Below are 19,940 nucleotides of genomic sequence, written 5' to 3'. Positions count from 1 at the left end.
ATTGAAAGTGTGAGTAAACATTTCTACTAAACATGTGCAAGAGGGGATACTTGCCCTGATGGAAGCTGTGGCAGATAGATCCCATGTCAGTTCTGTTGTGGGGGCAAATACTATTCAAAAGAGGACAGCAATCTTCTGAAACTTGTTTGAGGACAAGAGAAGTAGATGCAGAGGCAAATAATCAAAGCAATCAAACAGTTTTCCCTGAACAGTTGTCAAGACCACCAATATATACGTTCTGTGCCATGAGTTTGTGGTGGTGAGCATGATATGCATGCACCATAGCAACAAGATATTAATCATCAACACAGACAGGCACATGTTGGGGTAAGTCTTCTGAGGTGCAAGTCGTAGGCTGATCTGGTATACACAACAAGTCCCAACGGTACCAGTTTCAGTGCTACCTCCAGCATCATTGCATAGTTGAATTCATTACAGCTGAGTTTACGTCTTCCTCTGAAGGATCCAAACTTTGGGCCTTGTGCAAAAATGTCTAGACATGAAGAACAACTCCTCTTCCAGTTCTATGTCCCTCTCTCTTTGTAGTTTTCAGTTACACACCCTGGGCAACTTCTTTGCTGGTGAGACACCACTGACTGGAGTGGCACTGTGCCAGCACAGTCTTTGGCACTCTGAGTGATGGCAGGGATTTTCAGAAGAGCTCAAGTGAGAAGGCTATGAGCCCAATTCCTCTTACATTTGGTCAGTAGCCTGCTCTTGGCTCGTCAGCATCTCTGCAAGGCCACTGGTTCCCAGTGCAGGCACTTCCCACTTGCCAGCAATCTGAAGAGAAATAACAGACAATTTAGTGGCACAAAACTTTCTGTTTCAGCAGTTTGTTTTATTTACCTACATTTTTCTTAGAAGATGACACACCAGGAAAGTGCACCTATACCAACCGAAGCAGCCAGACCACTATGCTGAAGAGTTTGGCATGCATTTTCAATTGTGAAGGTAATTTACTATTGGAAAAAAACCCTATGTATTTTCTCTCTTGATGGTGTCTTTAAATGAACTTGGATGTCTTCCACCCTCCTGAATGGTGATTCGGTAAGGTTTTTGGGCTTGGAGCAGCTTTGTGGAATTTAATGTTTGTGATACATAGGCCAGGCTATGAAGTCTCTTCTGCACTAAGGTACTAGTTCGATTCTGTACAGGCCATTCGCTTAAGAGTTGGACTCGATTGTCCTTGTGGGTCACTTCCAATTCAGAATATTCTGTGATTCTGCAAAGGAAATATACATTCCTACAGAGAAACACCTGGCCATGGGAATATAGGTCAAGACTGAAGTATGTGTGCCAAGGTTATGAACAGCTTTGGCCATAAAGGGATCAAAGGGTTCTGTTACTGGGAATTTCTGACCATCTCTAGAACTTTTATTTGGTGTTAAGATGCTGCTGGTGTCAGGGCTTCATAGGCATTGAAGGGTAGGCTTCCCATGTAGTAGATATTCTTCGTTAGGGATTAGGAAAACAATTATTTTTTTATGGTGGTAATGACCATTTATATAGCACAGAGATCCTGATATCCATGGGTTTGTCTGTGAAAAAATACACCAAAGAAAGACATTCATGTTTAAAGTAGAAGTGATAAAGAACACATGAAGGCATCACACATGAAATAGGTCAGATGCAAAAATAAAGCTGAAGAGGGGAACTTAGGCAAGTGTGATATTGTTATCTGGACTGAAATTTTATCAAGACTTAACTATGAGGTGATGTGGTACTTCAGTGGTGGGATCACCACCTGAACAAAACTGTACTAGATTCTCCCTGTCTTTTCACAGATTCAGGTGTGCACTGATACAACTCGTCCAAACTCAACAGAGCTGATCCTGATGTACACAAGGACACTCATATTCAGATTACCCAGCTCTCCCCCTCCTCTTCCCCTCAAGGTCCTTCTGCTCATGTCATGTGGAATGGCATAAGTTCAGGTATGGATCAGAGAGACTTTGAAATGGAAAATCAGAGGATACTGCAGGCCATATTGGAGAAGAGCTGGCAGAGTGGTGAGGGTTAGGACTAAGATAGGCTTGTATGGGGTGCTGTGTTTGGAGTCCCAGAGGCCAAAAATAATGAATACTTGCAGAGCTCCGTGTGAGTAACAAATGGCTTATCCTGTCTAGTCTAATGATAAAATGTTACATAGTGGGATTTTAAAAATAAATATGTTTGGTTTGGTTTTTTTTTTTTGTTTGTGGAGTTTTTTTTGTTGTGTGTTGTTTGTTTTTTTTTTAAAGAAAGATTAAAGCAACCGCTATAGCTAAACACACTGCTTTGCTCTGATAAGATGCCAGAATTACACGACTTCTACTGTGTAACACGGTTCTTCGTGTGGGCGTAGCAGCCCCTCCCCATACCTAGCGGATACACTGTAGGGAATTTTTGCAAATGTGAGTATTGCCTCTTGTAAGGTCATCTACTAAAGAAAGTTAAATACATTGTATGAAGAAATTTCATGTCTTGTGTGTTTCCTTGAGAGCATCACAAAATAGTGCTACATAAAATTATCGGTATTACATGCATAGCAATAACCTCCTGTGCATATTGTTTTTCAAAATGTTTGGCCTCTGCACTGCCATACCCTCCATCAAATTCATGCTGGTAATTTGAAAATGAAGGACTCAATGTAAAAGCAAGTCAACCTGGTTCCCAAGGTATCTCCACCACTCAGTAAGCACGTAGAGAGGGGCTTAGCATTAGACTCGGCCTCCAGAGCTCAGAGTCTACAGCTTACTGCCATTACGCTGCCATGGTACTGCTCCCACTTTAGTTCGTAATCAGACAGACAGGCCTGCAGAGACTGGGCCCTGCCGGTCGATGTATCTCCATTTCCCTCCTGCTTCTGCTCCACAGCTGCACTCACTTCCCTGTTGCATGACACAATGCTCACTTTCTACCCAAGCTTCCCATTACTGAGTGCCTGGTTATGCTTTTACATACTGGGACCCTCATGCAGTCAATAAGGGCTTGTTGTCTCAAGAGGTACCAAACTTGGAATGGTTTTCCAGGTGCAAGGGAAAGACCACAAGCACATCACCTCCACAACGAGGTCTTCAGGATTGGTTGGGCAATGCAAAGCAATGGGTTGTGGGCCTACTTGTGCAGTTGGGAAGGTAGGGAAAGATCTTCAGGGACAGGTAGTCTCTGTGGCTGTGGGTCAGCCATGCCCTGGGCCCCGGCATGGAGGTGACAAGAGGACATGCACACCCTGAGGCACGAGCTTGTGCCTACAGCAGCTTTTGCCCCAGAGCGCCAGACCAAAGGAACGCGGTCTGTGGACCACGAGGTGATTTCCTACGCCAAAGTTTCCTGGTTACCAGCCCGACCCGGCTGCACGGCTCAGCTGTTACTGTCCCTGCCCGGGGCTGGGGCCGGGTATGCCCTGCAGGGCTTTGAGCTGGAGAGTGCAGGCCGCGCTGGCTGGTCGTCTCCCGCAGCCCCGCCGAGTGTGCCCGGCACCCGCCCAGGTGCCGCCGAGGTCTCCAGATGCTGCGGGCCCCGGGCGCTGCCGCCCCGCGCCCCCCGCCGGCAGCGCCACTGCCCGCGGCCAACCTGCGCCGTCCGCCTCTCGCCGGGCCGCGGGGCGGGGCGGGGCGGGCGGCACCGCCTCTCCGCCATTGGCTGCGGCCCGCGGCGGTCGCGCGACTATTGGTGCTTGCCGCGGTCAGTGCCGCCCGGCCCCGCCCCGCCGCGGCTTTATAAGCGGCATCCCCATGGCCGGGGCGCGTAACCTGCCGCGGCGGCACCGGCAGCGCCGCTCCGCCCGACACGGACACGCCGCCGCTCGGCAGAGCTGCTGCCGGTGGCCGCAGAGCTCCGCCGCCGCCCCGAGGGACAATGGTGCCGCGGGCCTGTCGCAGCGCGGGTGCTCGCCCGTTCTTGCTGGCGCTGCTGCTGGTGCATCTGCCGCAGGGTCGCGGCCACCGAGCCACGGGGCCCCGGGTAAGTGAATAAGTAAGCTGCCGCCCCGCTGCAGCAGGTTGCCCTGGCCCCGGCCCGCTGCCCCCGGGCCCTGTCAGCGCCGCAGGTGGAGCCTCGGCCGTCGGGGCAGCGCCCCCCCGGTGCAGACCCTCGCAAGGGCCTCCCCTCTCGCTTATTAAAAGCCGGGTGCCGGCTGCTTGCGCGAAGTTCGTACACCGTTATTAGCTTCTTGGTATTTATTGCAGAAAACACGGGAGGAGGGAGGTTGGCAGGCTGTGGTTTTATATTGCTCGTCTTGCATTTAATGTAGCCCCTGTTCCCAGCACATAGCTTTAGGACTTTTTTTTATGTTCCCAAGCAGGGATTAAATGAATCCCTGCAATAAAGCTCGATGCCTTCAGCCCAGACTTCTCCCTGTAGGAGTCTAGCTCTATTTTTTTTTTAATCTGACAGTATTTGACTCTTACTGGGCTGTTAATTTCACTTACCAAACTGTTACATTGCTCTGGGGGAGAACCCAACATCTTTTCTAAATATGGTTCTCCCAGTGAGCGAGTGCTACCACTGCAGCACCACTACGGAGTAGCATGAGAGCTTTCAATTATAAAGCTGCAAAACAGTAGCTGTTCTTCAGCCAATGCTGCAATGAAAGAACCGCTTTGGGTAAGTGGACAAACTTATGTCTCTGCAGGCATGTTGGATGCATTGGGCCATGTGCATTCTTGACCTAGCAGTCTGAAATGCTGTGAAATGTAGCACTTAATTAACTTAGATCATGGTTAGGCAAGATCAGGAGTCTTCAAAATCCCTACTCATCTGAAATATAACAAGGGACTTCAGTGCGATGTTCTGGTTTCTGTTTTTTTTTTTTTTTTTTTTTTTTTTTTTTTTTTTTTATGGAAGTGCTGTTTGACCATGATGGCTATTAAATGCTTCTCTGAGCTATGAAAAGTGTACTACTGGCTGCACTGATGTCCTTGTGTTCAGCTGTACTGTGTAGCCTCTTTTATGGCCAGATGTGTAACAGCAACTGTTAGAACTAGTGTGAACAGAACTAAGTCAGAACTGGTGTGTGCCATAAATTATTGGAAACCTGCTTTAAAATATGAGGAAACACAGGGGTGCTTATGCATATACCTGTATTACCCCATATCAAGCATAAACCTCAAAATTGGAGTGGTTCCAAATAGAGAGGAGCTTTAAGGTGATAAGTAAGAGTCTGGCTGGATGACTAGGGCCCTTCATCAGCACTGATATCTAATGCTTTAATGAAGATCAATTTAAACAAAGAACAAAATAAAAAAGTTCCTGATGACAGTGCATAATTTTACAGTAAGCCTGTATATCAAACAGGTTTCATATATGCCATTTTTATATAGTGTACTTTACAAGGCAGTTTAATCACTCCTTATGCTGTGTCTCTTGGAATGGGAGCTACTTCAGGAGAGTGGAAAACCAAATACAAAGGACTACTGATTTACTTTTTGCTTGAAGTAAGTGAACTGACTTTACTGTTTCTCCCTTCATGACTGGGGGAGAACATCAGTTATGAGGACTAGCAACTGCAGGTCTGTGGAAAGATGTGCCTTAAAGTTTTAACTTATGAGCTCTTAAATAGAAAGCTGTGAACTTCCAAGGTGTTTAACTCATGAAGTCTATCTTTTTGCCCTTCAAAGTGTCACGATTAAGTACATGTGAAGGGGAGGAGGTTGGTTTACTTGTTTGCAACCATGTTGATTGATATAAGCCCCTGAGCTTCATCTCTTGTAGTGATTAGTTAAGTTGTCATTAGTATAAAGGTGCCATACTTTAGATTCCAATGAACACAAACATTTCTTTATTATTAATTCTTAAATGATTATTACCAAGTTACACTGGTATGTATTTCTCATGCTGACTTGTGATCAAGAGTGTATTCCTGTCAGGAAACCTCCCTGTGTGGGTGACGGTGGTGTGTCAGTGTTGCAGTTCTGGGGGTCAAATCCTGTAGGTGTTCAGCTGCTAGGTGTGAAACTTATCCTTTAACATTTTCTTTTCTGTATGGTAAGCACTGGAACTACAATATTTGCGAGGCGAAATGCTTTTAAAGGTGAACAGCAGCTTTTTAATCCTTCTCAATGAATTTAAATGACCAACAATAATGCTTGAAGCAAGTTTCAGATCTTCCTCCTTGCTTTTCCCTCTTGCTACTGTAGTGTTGCTTCTAAGCTAGGCAGTCAGCATTGTAACTGAATAGATACACAGAGGAGTATGGCTTGCTACTGTTTGCAGAAAAGGATGAAAAACTAGGAATACTGAAGAGAAATAGGTGTATCTACATCTCTTCTGCCAATAAGGGGTGAAACTTTCAGATGAAGTGAGTTCAGCATAATTACTTGAATACAAAGGTAAATTATAAGTGCAGCTAGTATCTACAGGTCCGCTGAGGAACTTCTGGCTCTCAAAAGGTGTATGAATCTTGCTGTTTCTTGTTATAGTGAAACTATGAGCAGTGACATGAATTCCTTAGACTTGGTAAGTGTCAGTGACTTGCAGGAAACATCTGGCTTTTGCACATATGCTGTTGGCAACTGACACTTACTAGCAGCTGCTCCAAGTGAAGCCCCATATTAAGTCTTATACCTTGTCCTAGAAATAACTTGGAAGCCCAAGGCTACCGTGTGACTTGTTCCCTCACTTGACAGACTCTAGAAAAGCTTCTGCTGTGTTACACAATTGCCTGGTCACTTCTACTTTTGTAGCTCAGAAGAACACTGTGGATGCGATCAACTGACTGTACTTTTCCATCTGAAGGACGGAAAAAGATAATCAGGCTTTACTTTCTATCATATTATCTTCCTGTGTGCCTCTTTCTCTTTGCTGGCATGAGATCTGGAGTTGTGTGACAAGCCAGGTCTCGCTGTTTCCCCCTCCTTGATTCTAAAGTGATAGATGGGGAGCTTGACTGGGCTGGCTCATGCATCTCCTACTGTGTGGTGCATTTAAGCAGTATTCTTTCACAGCAGATTAAATAGATTGTGCCACTAAGCTCTGTATTCCTCCATCTGGACAATTAATTGTGACCTTTGTTTTTTCTAGTTCAGAGACAGATCTATGTGGGCCTCCTGCTTTTTGAGTATATCTCCTGACTATTATGAACTTGGTTCATTTATGGCAGAAAACTCTTGGTGGCAGTAATGACAAATACTAGCACAGAGAAATGGTGGGTGCTTGCAGAAGGAGCAGAATGTGACTGCAGCAGTCAAAAGCTGTCCTATGAATGGGCTTGGATTTCTGGAAGATTGGGGATCTGTACCCCCTCCAGTGACTGCAGAGGACTAAAAAGTGGGAGGGGAGGACAGGTAGTCACTATAACTTGCTTCCTAGTTTCATGCATGGAAACACGTCATATTCTCTCTTGAAAGGCATGGTGGGTGGGATCTTATAGTTCAGTGCTGTTGCAAAGGGAAGGTGGTAAATAATAAAATGGTGAAGATATCAACAAATTCCAGTGCATAAATTGGAGTGCCACAGAGCAATGGGAGTTCCCTGCTGCAGCTGGTTACTAGTTGGAAGTAGTTGGAATACCAAATAAGAAAAAAGTGCTGAAAAGGCTCCTGCAGCTTTGTCATTCCTTGTGGAGGAGCAAGCAGCATTGCAGCTTGTGCCAAGGAGTGGCACAAGGAGTGTGTTCTGGTATGTGTTCACTGCAGCCCCACTTGGAGGGTTCCACAAAGCAGGCGTCTTTACACATGCCCTACCAAAATTAAGGAGACTGTATTTTTTATGGTGGGAAGAAGTTACAAAAGCACATATGATAGAAATGTAAAGCAGAGGGCTTCATTCAAAGGAGATCTAGAATAGAAGAGTGAAAAATAGGTTTTCAATGGCTGAATTTTGTTTTTTGGTTGAGCTTAATCAACACACTGCATTTCAAAGGTCTACATGGATAACAACTGAATCACTTTAATGTTTTAGATTTCCTTACAGTTGGAGAGATTAATTTAATGAAGAAATAAGTACCCAAAGGCAAGCCTTTAGTAAAGCATCCCCGAATAGGACAGGTTTATTACTCTATGGCAAACAGCTTTTGGGTACAGATACTCTGTTCTGGTCAGGTGAGAGATGTTTTTAACCAAAGGGGAAGCTCTGATTGTATATAGAGCTATACTTATTATTTCTCCCTCTTCTTGCTCCTTTAATGTTAGCTGAATTCCTTGATATGTACCAAAGAAACTAATCTGGCTTGTTTTTTAAAACATTATGCAACTATGTTGAAGAACAAGATTAATTTTTGTGTAGAGAACTATTAAAACATTATGTTCCGATACTTTCATATTGGAGCAGCAGGTCCTGTTCTAAACAGAAAAATGCTGTAGGATCTGACTTGTTCTATGTAGTTTTAGAGTTGGTGTTTTAACTGCTTGAGCTTCAGAGTTGGCTACAAGACTATTTCCACTCATGTAAATGAGCTGTGCCATTAATGAAAGATTTCTGGCCACCAAAAGCTTTGGTACAGAAAAAGAAACTGCTCGTGTGTTTTTGCTGGTGGTGGCAGCAAACTCTGTAGCTGGTGGAACACCTACAATGATAACCTCTTGGCCTAGTTTTCCAGTTTTTAGCACTAGTCATGTGCTAAGGTAATCTTCACAGTGAGGAGCAGATGCTGTCTTGGCTTCTTGCATTTCCAGATGGCCTGAAGCAATTGGTAAGATGACTGTAAACTCATTTCAGTAGTATAGTAGCTCTGAAATATTAATACTGCTATTTAAATATCTTAGATGTTCTTATCCTGCCATCTCAAACTAATTGCGACATTACTATGTCAAAAAAACCCCAAACAAACAAAACCCCATTTGTCTCTTACTTGGCTGCTGAATCCCAGTTCTTCTGGGGCTGGCACATCTGACAGCACAGTTAAGTGTTACACAATAAACTTTATGCTCACATAAAAAGCTAAACATGGAAGCAGTACAGGTGAAACTGAAGCTAATCCCTCAAGGCTGCTGTGCTGACTGTCACACTTAGTGTCCTGTGTGAGTGTGTGATGGCTTCCTGTCAGAGTCCCCCAGCAGCTGCCACGAAGTCTCTGGTCCTAACGCACCATCCAGGGACTTTGTGGCACAGCAAACCTTGAGTCAGGCTTGGTGTGCAGTGGGAGTAGTTTACTACTTTGGTCTTCAAGTGATGTTCTGGGAGAGTAGCACCTGTTGTGACTTAAACTATGAAGCCTACTTTTTTGTTGTGTTACAAGCTTAAGTATTGATGTTGCATTGGTAGAACTTAAAGCTTCCTATGCTTGTTTGTGAGAAGCTCTTCTGTTTGTGAAGTTCTTGCCCCAACAGCGAAGGCTGCCATTGTTGTGAGTATATTGCCTCCACACTGGACCTTTCTGGATAAGTTGTGAAGTCACTGTGAGCTTTTTGCTTACACAGAGAAACTACCAGGATGTGATGAAAGTGGTATGTAACTGTCTCCCTCTTCTAACTGGCTCATGTGAGCAGTTACAGCTTGTGTTCGGCAGCTTTTGTGTGAGCCATGTGAAGCTTTCTGTGTGTGATGACTTTACTGCTTGTAAGTATGAGGAGGAAGTATTCTGGCATCAAAATCCTGACTGAGAATACAACTCTGCCTTTTTTTTTTTTTTCCCCCCCTCTTGGGGTTGGGGGGAGCATTGTAGCTATAGGAAAATAAAAACAGGAAAATGTAGCTTAGTTACACCAGGCTGTAAAGTTTTCACTCAGAGCAGTGAGAACCAGATACCCTATAAAGGAGCTCTTTGTATTTGGCTTCATGTAGGCTATCAGCAGCTCTTCAGCCTGAGAGCAGTCAGCTTCCTCAGGATGAGGCCTTACCTTGAAATCAGGCTCCCCCCCCACTTCCTGGATGGTTTTTTCCTTATCACAGTAGCCTTCTGATGCAACTTAGGCTCCTGTTGGATGCTGCAGTAACAATGTATATAGCGTTAGCAATGTTCATGAGCGTTAGAGAAGGGTCATCTGCTTGTTTGGTAAAGAAAACATTGCCTTCTGTAGTGGGCCTGCCTATGCTATCTGACTAAAAGGCCTACATGCCGCAAGTGCAGTCCCTACAGCATCGGGAGTGGTGATGTAACAAACTGGCTTTGGCTTAAGAAGGAATTCATTCTAGTCTGTGTGACACTTTCAGAGTAGTCTTAAGACTGACCTGGGCCTGACTGTATGATGCTAAGGTGCCAGCAGCAGCCTGGGGTAACACACTTGGTGGAATAGTGTCCTGTCTCCCTCACTGGAGATATCCAAGAACTGTCTGGGTGCAATCCTGTGCAATGTGCTCTAGGATAACCCTGCCTGAGCAGAGAGGTTGGACCAGATGGCCTCACCCTCATCCCTTCCACTCTGTGATTCTGTCAGATTTTTCTGCTGTGCTTCTGTCCTCAGAGCAGTGGCCTAGAAGCCCCCATAAGCCTCCAACTGCCTGTCCTGTCAAACTCTTTGCTGGTGGTCTTCCAGCTGTAGCCTGCTCAGGAGGATATTCCTGCATGTTGGGTTTGTGCATTTTTGCCTCCCACTGGCTTGTGGCTGAGCCAGCTGCTTTTGAGGGCCCACTGACAGGTGTTTTCATTTGGAGTGGCACGTAGCTATGCAGTGGGGAACTGAGTGGTAGGTGCGAAACGAGAGCAAACTTAGGTGTACTTCCCCCCAAGGTCTGTGCCTAGAGATAGGAAAATAACACTAGCTACTGTAGGAACAGAGGCTGCCTCATTAAAGGTTGGCTCAGGGTTTTGGCATGTAGAGTCTGGCAACAAAGCCTAGACAAGCTACCCACCGGTGCTACTGGCAGACTCTTCCATGCAGGTGGAGGAAGTCATACAGAAACTTGTGTGCGTAGGCAGATAACTTGCTCTGCCATGGGCACCCAGACTCCCCTCCTGGGCTGGGGCTGGAGTTCTGAAGGAACAACTGCTGCCTCTGGATGAAGAAGACGGATGAGTGTTAGCAGGACAACAGTACCTGAGTAACTGCCACAGAGTACTTGTAGTACAGTGCTCAGTACTTGAGTATAGACCCAGACCATGTGCCAGAGTCTGTAAACTGCATTGCCTTGCCTCACGCACTTTGACTTGGAATACCTAAGGGAAAAGAAGCAGACTGTTTGCACACACCATTCTTTCTGTGCGAGGTATAGAGTATCGAGATTCTATTCTATGAATCTATTGAGATGGGTTCTGTAAGCTACATGACAGCCCTTGTCGGTCTGAAGTTAAATTTGATTCACTGCTGTAAGAGCATTGGTGTAATATAATTTTTCTCTATTCTCAGTCTCATGGCAAAGTGAAAGAATGTAATTTCACCCTGTTCAGAGTGAAAGAAACCTGCTGTTTCTGTGCCACTGAGTTGTTGATTAAAGCTGGGGTTGAGGGGCTGATAAAGGTGAGGGTTTTCCCATGGGAGAGCCTCTGATAGAAAGAATCTTAGTAAGTAGAAGGGAAGGTGTGTACAGATAAGAAAGATGGGGAAGTAGGACAGAGGAAATAACTTACTTCTCTAAGGCTTTTCTTGGCCACTAGTCCAGTTAATGATAGTTGGAATTGTAACCAGAGGGAAGTGCTGATCCTCAGATAGGGGGGAGGGGTTCCAAACACTCAGTGGGCAGATTCTGTTTCAGAGTTTCTCTTGGCCACCAGTCCTCTGTTACCACTGCTTGGGTCATAGACTAGAAGGAATGTGGAAAATGTTGTCCATCCTTGTTCTCTTCCATGACAGAGATTAATCACTTAAGTTGCATAGGGAAGCAATACTCTATCTTCTGATTAAGGAAGTCCACTAGCTTAGCTGCTATGCTTAGGATTGTGATGCATGGAATAGTGCTTGTTCTATAATCTCAACCAAGTGTTCTGGAACTCAATGAGAACTTTTTCTTTGGTTGTATAGAGAACCTGAAATCATATGATCCTTCAGTTGTAATTCTAATACATTAGGGTTTGACATTCCAGCAAATTAAAACAATCCAATACAGCCTTAATGTAAAGGTAACTATCTTATGTTCTATGGCTTATCTTATGTTCTACCATGGCTTGCAGAAGCAGTAGTGTGACCACCTATGGTATGGAGGGAGAGTGAACCAGGAATCAAATAGATAAGGAAGCACCCTCACATGAAAACACCTGGTAAAGGCATGGTAAAGGTAGTGGCATCCTTTAAAATACAACGTATGGGGACAGATGCCTAGAAAAGATGTCCAGATGTACACTATCTCTAAATCTTGCTTCTGTGTGTACCATATATGTTCTAGTCAGAAGCAGATAGAATGATAATCATTTGTTGCAGCATAGACTCCCTTGAGTAGCATGAAGATTAAAGAACCTACTCTAGCTGATACATCAAACCATTTTCCTTCCCATTTCTTTGAAGCAGATTTACATGCAGTCTACACTTAGGCTTAAACAAATATGTGGTAGAATTAGGTGCAAGTTAAGAACTAAAAAGCCAGAAGCTCTTGGGTGTAATTTCCAAGTGGAGAATATTAAATGAGTTGGAGTTTGTGGATACTAACCAGATAAAGGGGTTTTTATCTGAGCCAAGAAGCAGCTTCTGATTTGGGTCTAGTTACCATGCAGAATGGTGATAACTCTCATTGGCTTCTGCCTGGAGTTTTGCATTTGGCTTATTCCTCTGCTCTGAAAAGTGAGCAGACAAGTGTTGCAAAAGTAGATAAGCTATGTACGAAAGTAGCTTTTAAAAATATGTATGCATCTGGAACACTAGAGGATTATCTACTCCAAGCTTATTAGGGAAATGTGAGCTTTAATGTGTACACTTCTCAGGCTTAGTGGAAGGAAAGTACTTCTAACATAGAAATCTGTAAGACTGGTATGTGTAAAATGAACGGAGATGTTCATGCAATGACTTTTTTTGCTACACTGTTTTTTTGCTACACAGTTCTAGAGATTAATTTGACTTATTTCCCTTTCTGTGTTTTAATCTAAAAGTATGTAGATCTAGAAGAACTTGATCCACCCTTTTAACTTAAAAACAATACCAGTATCTACTGCCAAGGCTTTGGAGTTCTGTCTGGTAAGGGATTGGGTGTAAATGCTGCCATGCCTTTCTGTTGTAGTAAACTGTAGCCAACTGGATTATCAATGCTGCTGCTGGTGGTATTATTTGCCCTCAATTAGCTGCAATCATCTGAAATATTCCTGAAAATTATGCAGATGCAGAAATCTGTCCTACTAGAGCTTTAACTTCTGAAAGCAGTTGCCATGGGATAGGATTTCTTAAATGCACTGCACACGTGTAGGAGTCCAGGGATTTACTTCTTGACTGTAAGAGAATGGTGCTTCTGGCTGCTGTACCTAAAGGCCTCAGATTATTCTGCTGTCCTGCAGCTTTGTGGGTAAAAATCTGAAGTGATGACAAAGCAATATTGATTAACTGGATAGGCAATACCTAATGGTGGAATAAGGTATTTCAGTGGTGACTGTGCTACCTGACATGTGTCTTATGCTTTCCATAAAGGGGGCAAACATTGAAGAATTTTGCTATGATTTTTTTATCCGGGTTGCTACACCAACATTCCTCTGACTTTGTCAGTGTCTGTGGGCTCTTTCCTTTTTTATTATTGCATAGGTACAGACAGTATTTCTAGGAGCAGGAATCATACCCTTAGGTCCAGGGTTGAAAGTCAAAGCTGTCTTCTATAGGTTTTAGCTTGTTAGGTGCTCTGTAGAGCCAGTGATGTTCTGCTTCACAGAGACAGGATGTTCTCTCTGTGGCAGTAACTGATCTTGGAACTACTTTACCTTCCCCTGAACTGTAGAAGGAGTAGTAGCTGCAATTTCTCATCATCATCATCATGGCTAGGCTTTGAGAATGAAGATTTGGGGAGGGCTCTATCCACATTTGTTACAAGCGCGCTGGTGCCTAAAAAGGCCAATGTGAGACAGGCATGTCCGGTTGCAAAAGGCACAGCAGAAAGACCCCTTAGGTGGTATATTCTGCAAGACACGATTCTTTCTGCGTTGTCTTTTCTCCTCAAGAGTGGTCCTGTGTGCTTTCTCAAAGGAAGCAGCAGCGTTATAGATGGTGTGTCTCCAGACCTCCCGATTGGAGGCCAGAGTAGACCAGTTATGATGATCAATATGGCCAAGGCTGAGATTTTGTTTCAGGGAGTCCTTTTATCTTCTCTTTGGGGCTGCTCTCATGCAGCAGCCGGTGGCAAGTTCACCATAAAGCAAGATCTTGGGGAGGCGGTGGTCCTTCATCCTTGAGACGTGCCCTGCCCAGCACAGCTGTGTTCTCAGCAACATGGCCTCAATACTTGTGACTGCTGCTTGTTCTAGAACAGATGTATTGGTCACATAATCTGACCAGTGGATGTTTAGGATTGTAGCTGCAATTTCTACAGATTACAAAATGGACATAAACATATTTTGCTGTGTTAATATATTAATGATTGTTAAACCTGTTGTCTGGAAGTATGGGGAAGTATGTCAGCCCAGATTTTTTGTTTTGGGTGCTTCAGAAACTTCCAGGGAGCTGAGTGTTCTCTTCAGAGCAAGCTCCAAAAGTATTTTATGCTCCAACTTGGTGGTGGTTTTCTTTTTCTAAATTAAGGACCTAAACTACTACCCTTCTTAAAACTTGCAGAGTTGTTAAAATCTGACTGTAGGAACTCCCCTTGAACTTCACAGCTCACCTATCTGTTATGTACATTCTGAAAAAAACAGGATTACATTTAATGTGGCTAATGGATCTTTAAATAACTAGGAAAGTTAAACTTCTGCCATGTTGTCACTGGAATATGTGTCTCTTGAGGGCAAATAGGATGTAGAGTGAAAAGCAATCAGCGTGATAGTGTGGCTGCTAATGCTTTTCTTGTCTTCAACCTCAGTTGTCAGTGAGGCTATCTAAATTTCAGGATTTTTGTTGTGAACAGTAAGTACCTAAAGGAGTTCCTAACTAGCTGGATTGGGAACAGAAGTTGAGCTTTGCTTTACCACAAAAGTGCTTCTTCACCTGAAGCACTTTGGCAGCAGTATCGGAGCTGAAATTAGCTGTTGCTCATCAACATACTGCAGTGTATGTTTTGCAGATTTTTAATCTGGATATAAAAGCACCCATAGGACAAAGCACCTTAACTCATCTGCACTGTTTTGTAAAATCTGTTGGTGTGTAAACAGGTATAATGTGTAGCTGTTAGCTTTTATCCTAGGAGGATGAAGCTACCCTGGTTCGTATGTGTGGTTCTTGCATGAAAGTAATTTAAAAAAAAATCAGTCCCAACTTCCAAATGGAGTTTTGCCTGTAGAGTGAACTTCAGAAAAATGCAGTATGTCTTCTAGAACACTAGAATTTTTTGATGCTGAAACTGGAACTGAGTTGGAGGAAAAAAAAGTCTACCACACTAAGTAAATTTGAGCATTCTTAAAACCTGTCCTTCAACATTTCTGGATCTGGCCCTGCTGTATGACAAGTACACATTGAGCCCAAAGATTTGAGACTCTGATCTAGCTTGAATAGCTGGTGTCAGAAGTAAACTAACTTTTAAATTTCCTGTTGGAACTCTAAGAATTTACCTAAAAATCTTCAAGTTTTACTTTGAGTTCTGCTGGTAAACAAAACCAAAAATGCTTCCACAATTGCTTCATGTAATCCAGGGACTTCTCCCCTGTTGAAGACCCAGAACAGACTGGAAGAGTTCAGTAGTAAAATCCCAGGCAATTTGAAAAGAGAAGGATTTGATTTTACTTGAAACTTAAAAAAACACTCCATGGAACACTATGCTGCTGAGTGAATGACAGTCCCAAATAGAAAGTCTAACTTCAGTTTTCAGGAAGTTTTTCTCTATAGCAAAGAATATTGAGTTACAAATGCATCTTCCCCCCCACCCCATGTTTAAAAAAGGTAGGTATCTCATCACAGTAACTGTTCTTCCTGTTAAACTTGACACTTTCTTGGGTAAACCCATGCTGTGTTTTAGCTCGTTAATGCTTTTCTTAAGAAAATTTCCACATCTGACCTTAAGTGGGAAGCCTCTACTGTAACTACTTCCAAGTTAACCTGCCCACTAATAGTGCCACCTTCAGAATAGCTATAAATTAAAAGCTTCTGACTAGCTTTTTCTTTATCTCCAGACTCCTGTCAAAATCTGCTTCATTCCCTCCAAGATATATACTCTCTGGGTGTGCCTTTGTTCAGACAGGACAACGGGAGTGGGAGAACAGTTCTGAACTTGGTAGTTTTTGCTGAACCCTGCATGAAGCCTTCCTCCTGGTAAAGGTGTGTCCAGTTTCAGTAACTCATGCTTTTCTTTGGAAATCATCAGGGCAAGTAAATAAAGTAAAACTGCACATATATATTCCGCCTGACATATTTTGCTTCAGTTTGTTCAGCATTGGTAAACACGTGTGGAAATATAACCAGCCTTTCAGGGAGATGATTAAGTGCAGCATGTCAGAGCAAAAGCTAAAGATTACTTTCACTTCTCTTTCCTTGTCTTCACCTTGCATGAAACTGTGGAGAATACAGGCACTTGTATTCAGGAAGTGCCAGAAGGCTGATGATAGACATGATGAGGTCACCTCTGATTAAGAGGACAAAACAGGGTGTTATCTTTGGCTTGTCTCTGGTTAGTATTTATTAGAAAGCAAACCTAGGGATTACCACAAACAACCTAAGCCAAGGTTGTCAATTCTTCAGTGTATGGTAGACTGTTCATGCATATCCATGCATTTCCTAAGGCAACCAATTAGGATCAAATGAGAAGACATAATCTTGTTAAATCTCATGCCAGTGTTCAGATGGGTAGAACAATACTTACCTAAAATTGCTTTACTGGGACTTGCTAGTGGCTTTTGTTTCACTAACAGATGCTGATGTAAAAATACAAGATTCTCTTGGCATCTGTTTTGTTGTGGGTGATTGACACCTTTTGTTTACACAAAGCATCTTAATGAAGTCACTACTGGATTCAACAAGATACTAACTGAAGACAGCATTTATAAATGCTGACACTGATAAAGCTATTTTAGTTAATGCCCTATACTAAATTGAAATCAGGATTTGATGGCTTTGAGTAGAGGAAACCTCTTAAAGTCGGCAAGGGACAGAGTTTGAGGAAGCATTTCTTACCCAGAGAGCAGGGAGTACTTTCTTCTACTTTCCCCAGCTCTGCCCTTTTTTTTTTTTTCCTGATAAAGCAGCTGCTGCAATATCTTTTGAACTGAAACTCCTGTCAAGCTGCTGTCCTGGTTTCTTATTGATCTTGAGCACTTGGCTAAGAGCTTCAGATCCCTGAAGTGAAGGGAAAGCACCAAAAGTTTCCCCTTACTTTAGGGAGAGACATGCCTCTATCTTAGGTATTTTTGGGGAGGAAGCTGGTGGTACCCAGTGTCATCTTGTTCTCAGTTGGTGGTTATTAGAATGTACAGCTGGCTCTTGGGAATCTCTCTAGATATATTATAGGGCAACATCTATGTTATATCTAGTGCTGTATGCAGGCTGCTCAGCTTGAACAGTTTTAGTTGGTCCTACTGCTTTCAGACAGTGAGCTTGACTTTGTAGGAAGCTTCCCATTAAGTGTGATTCCCCTTTGGGGAAAGTTTTTTTGGAAATAGAGTAAGATTATAAAGCCATTCCACTTTAAAGCTCAAATGGTGGTGATTCAACAGACACTACAAGCTATTAAAGAGGCAGTTGTGGAGGGCTGAATGAATATTGGGGAAGTGTCTGTCTCAGTTGAAGCTTGTATTCCACTTTGGTAATTGCAATATAAGCTCTTAGGCTAGAAAAGGGAATTAAAAAAAGCAGATGTTTCTTTATCAGTCCGGAAGGCCAACAGTTCTGGAAAGACAGGAGAGCTCAGAAACTGATTTGGTGTCAGACAATATGACAAAATTAAACAGAACTGTAATTTATCACTTGCATTCACTTAATTCCCTATTCCTTCCCTTGGTTGATTTATTTGCTGGTTTATTCCCTTATGCCAGGGAAAGCTTCCTTTCTAGATTTCAGGCCATCCCTCTATTTCTTAAGTCTTACTTAGGACAAGCAAACTAGCACTAAGTTATCCACAGGACCAAGCAGCAAGGGCAGTTCTTGACTGGAGTGTGAGGTTTCTGCCTAGAATTTGCAAACTGCTTTTGTCCTTGCTTGTATGGTTGGTTGACCTTGCCCAGCTGCCAGACCCCTCCTCACTTTTTCCCCTGCTCCAGCATGGGTTTTTCTTATGGACTGCAATCTTCCAGAAAATATCTGTTCCATCATGGATTCTCCGTGGGCTGCAGCTTCCATCAGGAAATGTCCAACAGCTCTGCTGTGGCATCCCCTCCATGGGCTGCAGGGCAATACCTGCTCCTCCACGGTCTCTTTTGTGAGCTGCAGAGGAATATCTACTTTGGTATCTGGAGCACCTCTTTCACTCATCTTGATCATACTGTGGCTTCTCACGTCCTGCCCTGCTACCCACACCATGTGACATTTTGACTTCTAAGTATATTTTGGCATGTTTTTGCTCTGCAGTGGGTGTGCTGTGGAACCATGTGTCCAGCACAGGGCAGCCCCTAACTTCTCACAGAGACCGCCTTTGCACCATGCTGCTACCGTGTTTCCTTACTATGTAAACACAATACAGGTGGTCAGACTGGGTTCTATACTGTTAGTCAGTATTGCTTCTTCTGCAATGATGCCTTGAGTTGTAAATCTCCCAGCAGAGTCAACAATGGTTTTGCTATGCTTCTGTGGAAGTACCAGCAGAAGTTCACGTCAGTCAAACTGATTGTACCTTGAAGTCGTTTCAATACTTTTCAAGACAGTGTGGATGTCTTACAGAGGTTGTATATGGCTTTGCTGAGAAAGGTGCCAGTGCACCTCAGCAATATCAGAGAAGATGTAGTGCAATATATATCCTGCTCTGTGCATTTAATTTTTTTATGATGTAGCCTCAAATCGACTGAGTACTTTCCAGTTCTGTTCCCATGTGAATGCAGATTTCAGTATTGATTGTGCTACTCTGTTTTTTCCATATGAGTACCCTTACTTTTGGAGTACTGCAGTTCTGTACAGTTTGTAAACAGCTGCTTTGCAGGCATGTGTGTGATTTACAGGGAGTAAGCGACTTCCATAGTCAGGAAGGAGAAAGTTCTTTGGCGATTCTAGCTTCTACACGCTTCTGGTGCTTTAGATCATGGCATATTGATGCAGGTTCTCTGGCAATGAGTTGAGTGCTAAATCCCACATGCATTCAAGCATCTAGAGGCTATTAATTTCTGTAGGTTCTGGCTCCATGAGGAGCCTCTAAAATTTTTGACATGACACTGCAGGGCTGTCACACCCAAACCTAGGGACTGCCTTTCCTCTTCCCCCTTTGGAAGGGGAAGAGAGCACACAGTTAATGATAAGCCCTTACTGGTCTTGGTACTGAATAATTCTGAAAAAGGACTGTCAGTTATTGTATCTCCTGGCAAGCTTTGACTTGGGAAACTTATAGGAGCGCCTATATAACATCCAGATCTGATGGTCTGCATCCTTGTGTGTGGACAAGGTCCCAGGCTTTCATACCCTGATGAAAATAAGTTTGGCTTCAGAGAAAAGCTACTGCTGAAATAACAAATTTGTCTACTTAAGTATTCTATATGCTGACATATTGTGGAAGTTGAGCAATTTTTACAGTATTTGAGCTCTCATAATGATACTGCAGTTCCTGATAGCCAGCCTGTGCTGATTGTAGGGATGGACCATGGTGGAAATGGGCTGTATGTCAAAGATCAAAACTTGGCTTCTCTTAGGTCTTAAAGGTTTTTTTACTGTTGCTTGAGGCTAAAATTTTCTCTGATGTCTTTTAAATTCTGTCTTTAGCTAGACAGCAAGCGGCTAGCAATTTCAGTCACAAACTGTCCCCAAACAGGATAGAAATATATCTTTTTTAAGTTTCCAGAATCTGACAACTTCTCTAGCATTTTAATCTGAGGGTTTAGGCCTTTACTAAATTGCTTCTCAAAGCCTCATGAAGACTATGCCTCTGTAGCAATTCACAAGCACTTATTGACCTTA

The 19,940-nt window shown here is 43.4% G+C and overlaps 1 protein-coding gene and 1 long non-coding RNA gene across 11 annotated transcripts in view; both read left to right on the top strand.

Annotated features, from left to right (window-relative positions):
* The window catches only part of LOC108505050, a 37,219-nt gene extending 35,165 nt beyond the window's left edge, over nucleotides 1-2,054 (top strand). The window contains exon 6 of the long non-coding RNA XR_001877367.1: nucleotides 1,788-2,054. This is a non-coding gene — a long non-coding RNA (uncharacterized LOC108505050). The remainder of the gene's footprint in view (nucleotides 1-1,787) is intronic.
* Nucleotides 2,055-3,112: 1,058 nt separating this feature from the next.
* The window catches only part of SMOC1 (SPARC related modular calcium binding 1), a 135,451-nt gene continuing 118,623 nt past the window's right edge, over nucleotides 3,113-19,940 (top strand). For 4 of the 10 annotated variants that reach the window (XM_017830662.1, XM_017830661.1, XM_017830657.1 and 1 more), the window contains exon 1: nucleotides 3,114-3,292. In XM_017830662.1, coding sequence (XP_017686151.1) covers nucleotides 3,206-3,292 — 87 coding nt within the window. In that variant the 5' untranslated portion in view covers nucleotides 3,114-3,205. Of the gene's footprint in view, nucleotides 3,293-16,121; nucleotides 16,170-19,940 lie in introns of those variants that run through there. The other 6 variants (XM_017830658.1, XM_017830660.1, XM_017830655.1 and 3 more) reach the window with 4 other exon arrangements.

Source organism: Lepidothrix coronata, unplaced genomic scaffold (assembly GCF_001604755.1).
Source record: "Lepidothrix coronata isolate B3197 unplaced genomic scaffold, Lepidothrix_coronata-1.0 Scaffold182, whole genome shotgun sequence".
Classification (NCBI taxonomy): Eukaryota; Metazoa; Chordata; class Aves; order Passeriformes; family Pipridae; genus Lepidothrix; species Lepidothrix coronata.
This window is presented reverse-complemented; position numbering and strand designations above follow the sequence as displayed.